Source organism: Anas acuta, chromosome 18, assembly GCF_963932015.1.
Source record: "Anas acuta chromosome 18, bAnaAcu1.1, whole genome shotgun sequence".
Classification (NCBI taxonomy): Eukaryota; Metazoa; Chordata; class Aves; order Anseriformes; family Anatidae; genus Anas; species Anas acuta.
Genome location: NC_088996.1, coordinates 759,665 through 773,819, shown reverse-complemented (window position 1 = coordinate 773,819; position 14,155 = coordinate 759,665). Strand labels below are relative to the sequence as shown.

Sequence of the window (14,155 nt, the reverse complement as noted above, 5' to 3'; positions counted from 1 at the left end):
CGTACGTCTTCCCCTCCAGGCCTTTCACCATCTTCATAGCCCTCCTCTGGACACTCTCCAACAGTTTCATGTCCTTTTTATACTGTGGTGCCCAGAACTGCACACAGTACTCGAGGTGAGGCCTCACCAGCGCAGAGTAGAGCGGGACAATCACCTCCCTTGACCTACTAGCGATGCCGTGCTTGATGCACCCCAGGACACGGTTGGCCCTCCTGGCTGCCAGGGCACACTGCTGGCTCATATTCAACTTGCTGTCTACCACGACCCCCAGATCCCTCTCCTCTAGGCTGCTCTCCAGCGTCTCATCGCCCAGTCTGTACGTGCAGCCAGGGTTTCCCCATCCCAGGTGCAGGACCCGGCACTTGCTCTTATTGAACTTCATGCGGTTGGTGATCGCCCAGCTCTCCAACCTATCCAGATCCCTCTGCAAGGCCTTTCCACCCTCATTCGAGTCCACAACTCCTCCAAGTTTTGGGTGTCATTGGCAAACTTGCTCAAAATACCTTCTATTCCTACATCCAGATCGTTTATAAAAATATTGAAAAGTACCGGCCCTAAAATGGAGCCTTGAGGGACCCCACTGGTGACCGCCCGCCAGCCTGACGCAGCCCCATTTACCATAACCCTTTGGGCCCTGCCCGTTAGCCAATTGCTCACCCATCGTATGATGTTTTTATTTAGCTGTATGGTGGACATGTTGTCCAGTAGGATCCTATGGGAAACCGTGTCAAAAGCCTTGCTGAAGTCCAAAAAAATTACATCAGCTGGTTTCCCTTGGTCCACCATACGGGTGATCTTATCATAAAAGGAAATCAGGTTAGTTAGGCAGGACCTACCCTTCACAAACCCATGCTGGCTGGGACCAATGACTGCTTTGTCCCCCAGGTGCGCCTCAATAAGTTCGAGAACCATCTTCTCCATGATTTTACCAGGCACTGGCATGAGACTGACAGGCCTGTAATTGCTAGGGTCTTCTTTCTGACCCTTCTTGAAAATCGGCACAACATTTGCCAGCTTCCAGTCTACCGGGACCTCTCCAGATTCCCAGGATCGTTGAAAAATAATTGAGAGAGGTTCCGCGATGACGTCCGCCAGCTCTTTCAGCACCCGGGGATGAATCCCATCCGGACCCATGGACTTGTAGGGATCCAGCTGGAAGTTGCCTCAGGATCCTGGATGCTGGTTCTCATTGGGGATTTTAATCATCCAGACATCTGTTGGGTAAGCAACTCGGACAGGCACACAGAGTCCAAACGGTTCCTACAATGACTAAAGATAATTTTCTGATGCAAGTGGTAGAGGAGCTGACGAGGTGGGGGGTGCTTCTGGACCTTGTCCTTACCAATGGGGATGGTCTTGTTAGGGATGTGAAAGTTGGGATGAGCTTGGGATGCAGTGACCATGAGATGGTGGAGTTCAAGATGGAATTTGGTAGAAGTAAGGCAAGAAGAAGAATTGCTACCCCCACCCCCCCAACTTCGATCTCTTCTGGGATCTACTTGGGGGTATCTCATGGGCTAATTTGCTAGAAAGCAAAGGTGCTTCTGAGAGCTGGGCAACATTTAAACAGCACTTCTTCCAAGCTCAGGATCAGTGCATCCCTAAGAGGAGGAAATCGGGGAAGGGGGCAGGAGACCTGCATGGATGAACAAAGAGCTCATCGACAAGATCAAAAGAGAGATGGTCTATAAAATGTGGAAAAAGGGCCTGTGTCCTTGGGAGGAGTATAGGAGTGTTGTCAGGGCCTGCAGGGATGTGACAAGAAAGGCTAAAGCCCTCTGGGAGATGAACCTGGCAAAGTAGTTAAAGAATAATAAGAAAGGTTTATTTAAGGATGTAAACAGTAAAAGGAAGACTAGGGATAATGTGGGTCTCCTGATGAATAAGGGGGGTGTCCTGGTAACAGGGAACTCTGAGAAGGTGGAGATACTGAATACCTTCTTTGCTTCAGTCTTTGCTTCAAACACTCCCCCCCAGGACTCCTGGACTCTGGACTGAGGAGAAAGAGTCTGGGAAATTGAGAGCTCTGCTCTGGTTGAGGAGGGAATGGTTTGGGAGTGTCTGAGTGGGATCAATGCACACAAATCCATGGGCCCTGATGGGATGTATTCATGTGTGCTGAGGGAGCTGCAAGAGGTGATCGCCAAACCACTCTCTTATCATCTTTGACAGGTCTTGGAGAACAGGAGAGGTGCCTGAAGACTGGAGATAACCAATGTCACTCTGGTCTTCAAAAGGGGCAAGAAGGAGGATCCGGAAAACTACAGGCCAGTCAGTCTCACCTCTGTCGCTGGAAAAGTGTTGGAACAGCTTGTTCTAGAAGCCATCTCCAAGCAATTGGAAGAGAAGAATGTTATGAGTAGTCAGCATGGATTCACCAAGGGGAAGTCCTGCTCAACCAACATCGTTGCCTTCTATGATGGCATCACCAGCTGGATAGATTAGGGGAGAGCAGTGTATGTCATCTACCTTGTCTTTAGCAAGGCTTTTGATACTGTCTCCCATGACATCCTGATAGCAAAGCTGATAAAGTGTGGGATAGAGGAGTAGACAGTAAGGTGGGTTGAGAACTGGCTGACTGGCCAAGCTCAGAGGGTGGTGATCGGTGGCACAGAGTCCAGTTGGAGACCTGTGACAAGTGGTGTTCCCCAAGGGTCGGTGCTGGGTCTGGTCTTGTTCAACATCTTCATCGACGACCTTGATGAGGGAATCCTAAACAACTATGACGACAATACAAAGCTGGGAGGAGTGGCCAACATGCCAGAAGGCCATGTTGCCATTCAACAAGACCTGGATAGGCTGGAGAGCTGGGCAGGAAGAAACCAAATGAAGTTTAACAAAAGCAAGTGGAGAGTCCTGCACCTGGGAAGGAACAACCACATGCATCAGATACAGGCTGGGGGATGACCTGCTGGAGAGGAGCTCTGTGGAGGAGGACCTGGGGATCCTGGTGGACAACACGTTGGTCATGAGCTAGCAGTGTACCCTGGTGGCCATGAAGGCCAATGGGATCCTGGCGTGTATTAAAAGGAGTGTGACCAGCAGGTGAGGGAGGTGATCCTCCCCCTCTACTCTGCCCTGGCCAGGCCTCCCCTGGAGTACTGTATCCAGTTCTGGGCTCCCTGGTACAAAAAAGACAAGGATCTCCTGGAAAGAGTCCAGCGTGGGAATATAAATGTTGTTTTTGCAGAGTTACATTGTTTAGAAGGAGGGAACGTGGTACTGAAATATGCTTACAGTGATAAGAAAGCTTAGCAGGCGACCTTGTAAAACGCAGACAACCAGACTCCTTAGGACAATTAGGTGAAAATCACGGTGTGATAAGTCAGATAAGTGAAGAAACATTACCACTTCAAACAGTAAAAATGGCAAAAGAAAATTGATATTTAACAGGCCGGCAACTGAAGGCCATGCATTGTTTGTGAAGCATCAGATAGATTGTGAACCTGGATTACCCACTCAGTGGGGAAACAGGGGAGGGTCCTGTCATCAAAAAGTATATAAACTGTGTTTTGGAACTAGTAGATGCACTCTCTTCTGCTTGTGGGGCGCCTGCCATTGCAATCGCGAATAAATTACTACTTCACTGAGATCCTCGCCTGAGCCTAAGTTATTGGCTACGGAGTGTTTCTCACAATTTGGGGGCTTGTCCGGGATCCAGTCACCTACTGGGGAGCTCCACCGCCGCAGCAGCAGGAAGGCATGCCCTGCTGATTTCAGCGGTCCTGTGCATCGACGGTGGCGGTTCTGCAGAAAGCTGACAGAGGGCCCGAGACTGGTTAAAGAGGCAGGATCCGTGAAGTAGTGGGGAAAGGAAGAAGGTAGGCACTCCGGGTTTTTAAGAATCGATCCGGTAACTCTGTGCACAGACCAAGGTAAGAAACATTAAGTATTGCCTTGGGGGTCGGGTGAGACTCTGTGGAGAGTCTCGGGAAGTCTGGTGTATGGTAAGCCCTTGCACGGGGAAGTGCTGGCACTACACCAGGGAAATTTGGTGTACAGTAATCCTTGCACAGGGAAGTGCTTGGAAGTACACCAGGGAAATCTGGTAAACTCATAGGTGTGCGGTAACCTTTGCACGGGGAAGTGCTTGGCAGTACACCCCCATTTTCCAGAATCGGAACGTTAGTGTGTGGTACACTGCAGAAGGGAAATTTCTGTAGCAACATACTGACGAGGGCTAGGAAAAATGGGAAATATGAGTTCCGGAGAACAGGGAGATATCCCTGGGGGAGTGCCTACCAATAGTTCTTCCTTAAGAATGATAAGAAATTGGAAACATAATCCCAAAATTAGAGGGATTGTAAAAGAAAAATAATAATAAAAAAAAAAATAAATATTGTGTATCAGCCTGGACAAAAGAACCAATTAAGGAAACAGCAGTATTTTGGCCAAAATATGGGTCTGATGAAAATTCAGGCTTTAAATTTATGTGTAAACAAGAAGATTCCTTTTTCAGAGAAGGAGCCAAGTTATGCTCCCTATAATCCTAATATTGTACCCGTGGCAGCAGCAGTCACTCCAGGAAGGGAGACAGGGACTGTAATTAACACTGTCCCTAAAGAAGGATCATACTCTAGGCTCTGGCAAGAATTAGAACAAGGTAGAAGATATATTGAGAATTTTGCCTTCCCTGATACTAACAGTACTAACACTAACTGTGTATCCTCTTAGGTGAACTACCCCCTCCTTACCAGCAGAGAGGTTAGGACTTTTAAGAAGGAGAGGAAGTCTTTATTCAAGGACCCCAACAACCTAGCTGAACAATTAGACCAGTTTCTACGACCTGACATACTCTTGGGGAAGGGAATTATGTCTATAAGTATGTTGTTTACAGGGAAAGAAATGGGAATGATCAGGAGGAGAGCTGCTATACAAGAATGGGAAAGAGCTCATCCTCCAGGACCAGGGGTAATACCGGCAGGGCAGAAATACCCACTTGCCAATCCTGGCTGGAATAATAAGTGTGCAACACAGAAATCATATGAGAAACTTGGGGTCAGAATGAGAAAGTACTCGGGGATGAGTCCCGAGGACCTGGTATCCCAAGGGCTCTTGAAAGTTCATTGTGCAATTAAAGCCTGGCAAGATACGCAGAAAATGCTTCAGAAGGTGGGGGGATGTAGTGAACAGTCACTGGGGGACCCTCCTGCGGGAGGGAGGCCCTGGAGGTGTGTGTCTGGAGAAAAAAAACAACAACAACAACAACAACAACAACAACAACAAAAAGTGAAGAGAGTGAAACTAATGGTATTGACAGTGCAGTGGATAGTGAGGCAGAGGGTTGGAGAAAGAGGAAGAAAATCTTCAGGGGGAGTCAGGGCCAGGACGGAAAGGAGAGGAAGAGAGATGAAGGAATGGCAGGCAAAGAAGGCTGCCTGTGTTGTGGCCTGAATCCTAGCAGGGACAGGCTTTGATAAGGTGTTTTAAGTGTGACTAGGCTGGCCACTTCGAATAGGAATATCCGCAGTGGAAGAAGGAGGAAAGAAGGAAAATGGGATGAAATATGGTATACTGATATGTTGTTTCAGTATCTTGGAAAGAAAAGGTATGGAATTAAGTTGGACCCTGACTGAGCCTTTGGTGCTGGTATTGGAAAAGTACAGGCTGGAGAAAGATAAAGGAAGTGTTAAAAGGGTTGCTGAAGGTGTTAAAGGTGTGGTATGTAGCATTTGACAGAGCTGTTTGAAGTTGCATGAGCAGGGAAAGGGGATGTAGGCATTGTCTAAATAACAGTCCAGAAGTTTTGGTATATGTGCTGTGGTGTTTGGTCAGTTTCCCAAGTATTGGGAAGGGGAGGGACAGGGGGACAGCCTGCTCCACCAGGAGCCACAGGCTGCAGGGGGGTTTCGGCTCCAGCACCTGGAGCGCCTCCTCCCTCTCCTTCTGCACTGACCTTGATGTCTGCGGGGAGTTTTTTTCGCTCCTTGCTCTCCCAGATGCTGTTGAGCAGCAGGTTTTTGTTTGTTTCTTTGTTTATTTGTTTTTGTGGATATGCTCTCACAGAGGCACGGACTGTGTTGCTCATGGCTTGGCTCTGGGCAGCAGTGGGTCCCTTTGGGGGCAGATGAAATTGTCCCTTACCTGCCATGGGGAGGCTTCTGGGTTTTTCTCACGGGGGCTGCCACTGCAGTTTCCCACCCCCACACCCCTCACACCCCCCGAACCCTGCCATCAAACCCAATACACTGGGGCAGCTAGGTCATTACTGACTTGTAAAGTATCAGGGATTCATGTGATGGGGGTAGAAGGGGCTGGGATAACAGTGCCGCTTTTGGGGGATACCAAGCTGAGACTAGGGGATAAAATGATCACTGAGTAATTATTGTATGTACCCAAGGCAGGGACTAACTTGTTGGGAAGGGATTTGATGATTAAATTGGGCATTCAAATAGTAAATTGTTAGACTGGAATAACAGTGTTATTAATGGAGTGCTCTTAGGCCCTGAGAGCAAACGTATATTCACCTCTTACTGGAAAGACCCTGAAATGGGGGCGGAAGCAACAATATAGGTGGACAATTTTACCTCAGGGGTTTACAGGGCCACCTATCTATTTGGGTAAGTTCTAAAAAAAGATTTTGGAGCAATTACAACCTCCCAAGGATGTATTAATGTTACAAATATGTGGATCATTTTCTATTGTCAGGACAGGAGAAAAGAGTTGTGAAGAAAGCTACTAACAAGCTATTCAACTTTTTGGGAAAGCAGGGCTTGGGAGTATTGAAAAATAAATTACAATATGGAGAAAAAGAAGTCAGGTATTTAAGTCATCTAATGTCTGAAGGAAAACAAAGAATAAATGCAGAGAGGATTCAGGGAATTGTTGAAAATTAAGAAAGAACTAAAAAGATTTAAAAGAAAGATTTTTTTTAAGGAATCAAGAGCCATGAAGTCTGAAGGAAAATGGATACTCCCTGATGGGAGAGAAATGCTGAATAAAGTGATAATGAAGCAAATATTAACTGTTTTACATCAAAAGAGTCATTGGGAGGTGCAAGCAATGTGTGATGTTGTGCTAAGAAAGTATGTCTGTGTAGGAATATGCACTTTAGGGAAGCACATATGCAGAGGATGTACCATATGTCAAAAGGTAAATAAAAGGTCTTCTGTAACCCATCTAGAGAAGGACGGGAGCCAGGGATTTGACCTTTCCAAAGTATACAGGTAGACTTTACTGAGTTACTTGTTTGTCCTAATTGACCATGTGACTAGATGGGTGTAAGCTTTACTGCAAGGGTTAAAGCAGGCCTTAGAGATTGAGTGGGATTTTCACAGCCCCTGGCACCCCTCCTCTTCTGGGAAGGTGGAGCGAATGAATCAGACATTAAAGAAGCAATTAACTAAACTAGTGTTAGAAACCCAACTTCCTTGGGTAAAATGCTTACTCCTACAGGTTTAAACGGCACCAAGAAAGGATATAGGAATTTCACCATATGAGATGCTGTTCAGATTGCCCTATCTGGGCAGAAGGGATTCTGCCCACCATTGCAATCGCGAATAAATTCACTGAGATCCTCGCCTGAGCCTAAGTTATTGGCTACGGAGTGTTTCTCACACCAGCAGAGAGTCACAAAGATGATCCAGGTTTTGAAGCATCTTCCTTATGAGGAAAGACTAAGAGACCTGGGTCTGTTCAGCCTGGAGAAAAGAAGACCGAGGGGGATCTTATCAATGTCTGTAAATACATGCAGTGTGGGAATCAAAGGGATATGGCCAACCTGTTTTCAGTGGTTTTTGGGGACAGGACAAGGACCAGTGGCCACAAAACGGAGCATGGGAAGTTCTGCACCGATATGAGAAAGACCTTCTTTCACAGTGGGGTGACGGAGCACTGGAACAGGCTGCCCATGGAGGTTGTGGAGCCTTTCTCTGGAGATATTCAAGACCCATCTGGACGCCTACCTGTGCAACCTGCTCTAGGGAACCTGCTTTGGTAGGGGGTTGGAGACCTGATGACCTCTGCAAGTCCCTTTCAACCCCTACAATTCTGTGATTCTCACAAGTGTACTAGAAGTAGATACATGTATACCTGCTCACCCATGAACACACAGTGTGGGAGGCAATCAACAGAGTGCGCATCAAAGGAGATGTGGACATGTGAGCTGGACATGTCCAGACCTGCCCATGGGGAGAAGGACCCAAGGGCTCCTGGTGTCTCACCTTACAGGCTTCCAAATGCAGCAGGTTTGTGTCCTACCTCCTCTCCACTAACTACAAAAGGATGCTGGGTAGCAGGCTTAGATATGGCTGTGGGATGTCTGTAAGGCAGATCCAACTGATTTTGCCTCATTCCTTCCACACATTCATGCTTTCATGACTCTTGCACATGCAGAAGTGTGCCTCTCCCTCTCATCCACATGCCACATGTTCTACAGACGCAATCCTACAGGCACAGATTGTGGGTTGCACAAACACGGATGAGGGCCTCATACATGGAGCTGTACACAAACACAGTGGTGCACACTGCAGCAAGTCTGGTACACAACACACACACACAAACGGGACTCACCCATGCAGTGACATACGGCATGCTTACACACACACAGGCATACAGATGTGGTTGGGTCTCATATGATTATTTCGTAAACACACACACAGGTCAGACTTATGTATAAGTGATTTTTGCACATTCCGGGTGAACCACATACACAAACACACAAAGCTCAGCCTAAGAGTTACATAAACGCCAGTCAGTAACAGTCAGCAACAGTCTCTCGCACACAGGTGTAACAGCAAAAGTGTATGTCTTCATGCAAGGCTAAGTTTTGCACACGTAGCTGTGGGATTCTCATACATGAAAGTGTGTCCCGTAAACACAACACACAACAATAGTACAATCACTCAGGTGTGCATATCTTGTGTCTCAGGTACACCCCCACACACAAGGAGATCTCATGTATGATACAGGCATCTCACACAAGCCCATCTCTCCCCTCCCCCCCCAAAGCACGTGGGCAGGCAGCACACCCTTCACTAGGTTGCACATACCTGTTTGCATAGTCTTCATATACACATCCCTGTCAGTGTCCATACATGTAGAGGCATGTGTGCATTATGTATGAGTCACATGTAATACAATGAGTCAGGTGTGCATTTCTGCACAGAGCCACACACACAGGTTCATACACACCTGGCTGCACAAAGACATCGTCTTACACACGAGAGGCACAGATGTGCTGCAGAGTGAGCCTAGCATACCCACCCAGAGCAGGTTGTGCACACGGAATGGGTGATCATAACCAAAATACAGACACGTGGTGGTGTTTCACATACAGACACATAATACAGGAGCGTCACACATACGGGGGTGTCACCCATATGGTGTACCTCACTTCATGTACATATACAAGTGTCCCACACATGGGATTCATGCACAATGGGCATCAGAAGCACACACAAAGTGAGTTGTGCACTCAGCTGAGTTGCACAGACACACCAACACTTGGGAATGTATGTCACACACACTTGTACATTTCATATATCCTTGGGTGTCACATGGCATCCCTGGCAAGATGGAAGTCACACATGGATGGTGTCTCCCACACATGCATGGCCTCTCTCCCAGGTGTCACATACATCTCTCAGACAGTGTCTGTCATATATGGATATCACATTTCTAATGCATGTAGTATCTTGCACACACACACAGGGTCTCTCCTAGAGACAGGGTCACACACACAGTGTCTCTTACAGACGCGCTCGGCGTCACAGGGTCCCAGACACCCACGCGGTGTTTCTGACTGACACACACACACGGCATCTGTCACGCGGTCTCTCACCCACGGTGTCCCGCTGGCACTCGCGTCACGCGGAGTGGGTTGCGCTCCCTGGGGCCCTCTCCTCCTTCTCCTCCCCCGTCCCCTTTCCCCTCCTCCGCCTCTTCCCTCCCCCTTCTCTCCACCTCATCCCGCTCTCCTCTCCCTTCCCCCTTTTAGCCTCCTCCTCCCCCTTTCGCCCCTCTCCTCCCCCCCCCCCCCCCCCACGCCTCTCCCCCTCCGCGTCCTGCAAGCCGGTAGCGCCCGGGGGCGTCCAGCACCGTGGCTGCCCCAACCTCGCCCGCGCTCGGCGGCCGCCGCGCCCTGGGAGCGGAACGGGGCGGGAGAGGGGCGCGGCCAGCGCGGGCCCTCCCTCAGCCCTGCGCGCCGTGGGGCGGGCGGCGGCGTCCCGGGCGGGCGCTGAGTGGCAGCCGGGGCCGGGGCCGGGGCCGGGGCCGGGGCCGCGCGGCGGGCGGCGGACTGCGGGCTGCGGGCTGCAGCGGGACGCGGCCGCCTGCCTGGCAGTATGTCGGGGTCGCGCTGCCAGACGCTGTACCCCTTCTCCGGGGAGCGGCACCGGCAAGGGCTCCGCTTCGCCGCGGGGGAGCTGATCACGGTGCTGCAGGTGCCGGACGGCGGCTGGTGGGAAGGGCAGAAGGAGGACGGGCTGCGCGGCTGGTTCCCGGCCAGCTACGTGCAGCTCCTGGAGGTAGGAGCAGGGCCGCGAGCTGCGCCGAGAGGGCGGCGGCGGGGGGGGGGGGGCGCGAGCAGAGGAGGGGGGTGTGCCGGCGGCCGGGCGGGAGCCGTTCGGCGGGCAGGGCCGGGCCGGGCGGTCCGGGGCCGGGAGCGGTCCTGCGGCGGTGCCATCGCCGCTCCGCACTCTGCGCGCCGGGCACTGCCCGGGGCTGAGCCGCTGGGAGGCAGCGAGGGCGCCCCGAACACCAGCTCGGCTCACAGGAGGGTGCCAGCAGTGCACGGGGACAGACGCACGGCAGCACACCGGCGCTTTCGTCGGGGACCCACCTCGGCATCAGCCCTGTGCCCAGGGAAGGAAAAGTGCCCTGGCCACCCAAGAGCAGAGTGTGCCTTTGGTACCCGCAGTTGTAGCCACAGAGTGGCAGAGTTCAGGCTGAACGTTGAGCTGCAGGCTCTTCTGGACACTTCATTCACAATTGCTAAACAGCAGCAGAATTCAGTGGTAGAGGTGATGCAGCTCCTGTCAGTCATGCAGGGTGGACCAAATGCTGAGCAAGTTGCTCTTCCCCCTCCCTCTCCTTTTTATGTCCTTCCCCTAAACATATCTTGGGTTTATGGTGTGGAAGATTCAGATGTGTCCCTTCTGTTGCCACAGCTCCGCAGTTGGCTGGCAATACCTTGCTGTCAATATGTGTGGCATTGCCTCAGAGATCCTCACTCAAAAGTCATGATCTTTCCATCAGGATGCTGAGCAGCTCATTTACTGTCTGTGCTCTTCAGGGCCATGATGTCTAGGGCACCAGCTGTATTCCCACAGAACTGCTTGCTTCTGATTTTGTTTATTGCTTTATTTCCTTTGGAAACAAGACACAATTTGGGTGTAAAATACACGTCCACAAAGAGTGCCTTCACAGTCTTGCATTTCTGAAAGCGAATTTTGAAACAACTTGTACCAAAGCAAGAATCTGCTATGAGCCCATCAGCCCTTCCCTTGATGACCATGCCTTGGTTGCCCAGGGAAGTGGTTGAGTCACCATCCCTGGAGGTCTTCAAAAGATGTTTAGATGTAGAGCTGAGTGATATGGTTTAGTGGAGACTGGTTAGTGTTAGGTCAGAGGTTGGACTTGGTGATCTTGGAGGTCTCTTGAAACCCAGATGATTCTGTGTGGTGTAATTTGGAACTTAACCTAGGATGTGAGTATGAGTTCCTGCAATGACAGTGCTGATGTGGTTAGCAGTGCAGGGCTTTGCAAGTCAGCCTCTGTCTTCCAGATTTCTAAGGAGAAATATATAATTTGCAGGATAGCCTGCTTTGCTTATATGCAAGGAAGACACTATCTGTCCAAGGCTTTTCATGCTCACCCTCTGGGAAATCCAGAGTGGCAGGACACAGCCCTCAGCAGAACCAGGCCCACCGAGGTGCATGTTTTGCGAGCAGAAGGTTCTTTGTGGTAGGACAATATTTTGCCTGCAAATTTGCAATTGCCTTTCAGATTCTCTGGTCCAAATGAATAAAATATCCCTGGTATTTCAATGAAGTTTCTGTTTCTCATTCTTACCTGGAAAGACAGAAAAGGGGATGCAAAATTTCCACCCTCAATGCTGGAAGAGTGAGGCCAGAGACTATTCAGTGCCACTGAAGCATTTGGGATTTTTTTTGCTATAGTTTAGGAGTGTGGGAGTCCTTTTGTCAGTTTTGCCACCTACAAGATCATTTACTGAGATATGTGAATGTTAGTGGTCTTTTACATTGCCAAATATTTACAGATCTAACCAGGAATTTAGACATTGTTTGAGGCAAAGTGAGATGAGACAAACTTTGCTCAACAAAAGCAGTGGGAAGTCATACACAATGATTGGTTTTATATCACCTCCCTCTTTCAAACTCCTCTCTTCCCACTTAATTCTGAGTGTGTTATGCTGTGCTCAGTGGTGCTTAGAGCCCCCAGTTGTGCCTTTCTGACCCTAGGTTCATGTATGGCTGAAAACTTTGTTACTGCCTGATGGTCCATGCAGCCCAGACTCCTGTCTCTTGAATAAACCTTCAGAAGGAAGATAAGAAGGACGACAAGTGCTGAGAGGTGTTTACTCTGGCATGTTTTCTTTTCCTCCAGAGGTTGTTCCTAATAAGATCTATGAACCAGTGTTATTATGTAAAGAATTCATAGAATCATAGAATCATTAGGGTTGGAAAAGACCTCCAAGATCACATGGTCCAACCTTCCCCCTACCACCAATATCACCAACTAAACCATGGCCCTAAGCACCACATCCAACCTTTCCTTGAATACCCCCAGGGACAGTGACACCACCACTTCCCTGGGCAACCCGTTCCAATGCCTGACAACTCTTTCTGAGAAGAAATGTCACCTAATTTCCAACGTAAACCTCCCCTGGCGCAACTTGAGGCCATTCCCTCTAGTTCTGTTACCAGTTATCTATGAGAAGATAACTACCTTTCAGGTAGTTGTAGAGAGCAATAAGGTCTCCCCTGAGTCTCCTCTTCTGCAGACTAAACAACCCCAGTTCCCTCAGCTGCTCCTCACAGGACTTGTGTTCAAGGCCCTTCACCAGCTTCGTAGCCTTTCTCTGGACACGTTCCACAGCCCCAATGTCCTTCTTGTACTGAGGGGCAAGAGCTAATTAACTAAATTTATGGGACCACAGGTAGCTAGCACCCATCGCAGTTAAGTGGATGTGTGAGAATGAAAAAGATCTGTTAGTGTGTCTCTCTCATGGCTCTGTGCAAGTAGCCTTTCCCTGGTGTTTAGGTGCATGGTTAGCTTGCTCAGGGACCTGATCTAACTGAAATCCTCTGATCCAATATGCCACTCAACCACACAGACACTGGAACTGGCACCAGGGAGGTGAGGAAAACACACAGCTGGATGGAGCCATGAACATGATTCTCCTTTCAGTACCAACCTGCACTCATGTTGTCTTTGAGTGCTCCAGCCCTGCAGCTTTTGGTAAGGTTCAGCACTATGTTGTGAGGTAAATTGTTTAGCTACATACTTCTGTTGAAAGAGGAAGAAACAATCTTCTCTTGGCTCTGCCCTCATTTCCCCATTCCTTGTTGTTCACTCTAGTGGGTACCTCTCTTTGTAGACCCATAACTCATTACCCTTAAGGACAACAGGCTGAGTATTCTTTCACAGCACAAACACGGCTCGTGGCATTGTCCAAGGTGTGCCAGGGATGGCAGGGTTTGCCCTGTATGGCACATACTGCTTCTCCTTGCAGCAAAGTCTGTCAGGTGGCTGGCTGCTACCCAAAGGGGATGTTCTTTTTCTGAAGCCTTTGTAACTTTAAGGTTGTCACTGTACACAGATGGGTAGGCTGGATTTTCTTATTCACACTACTTCACATTTACCAACAGGGAAATTTCCCTTAAAGTTTGCTGTTTGTTTTGTTCCTGAGCTGAAAGAGGAAAGTGAGAAAGGAATGAAGGACAGCAGCTGAAAGGGGAGTTTCTTCTAGCATTGAGTGGTTAGTTTAGCATCCAGACTGCAGCATGCAGGTTCATTCTGGACAAATGAGGACTAAGGACTGTTCCCAGTGTTAACTCTGACTTGGGAGGAACTGTACTGCACCAGCAGCACCTGTCTTTTCTTAGGCAGCAGAGCTGTGAAGCTGCCAGTGTTGATCACAAGGAGTATCTGCATGCTTCTGCATTGCTCTGGCCATCTTACCCAGGATTTG

The 14,155-nt window shown here is 49.3% G+C and overlaps 1 protein-coding gene across 4 annotated transcripts in view; it reads left to right on the top strand.

The window, feature by feature from the left end:
- Positions 1 to 10,163: 10,163 nt before the first annotated feature.
- Positions 10,164 to 14,155, top strand: part of GAS7 (growth arrest specific 7) — a 114,273-nt gene continuing 110,281 nt past the window's right edge. Inside the window, exon 1 of one of the 4 annotated variants that reach the window (XM_068655217.1) lies at positions 10,164 to 10,466. In XM_068655217.1, the coding sequence (XP_068511318.1) occupies positions 10,284 to 10,466 (183 nt within the window). In that variant the 5' untranslated portion in view covers positions 10,164 to 10,283. The remainder of the gene's footprint in view (positions 10,467 to 14,155) is intronic. The other 3 variants (XM_068655216.1, XM_068655224.1, XM_068655220.1) reach the window with 3 other exon arrangements.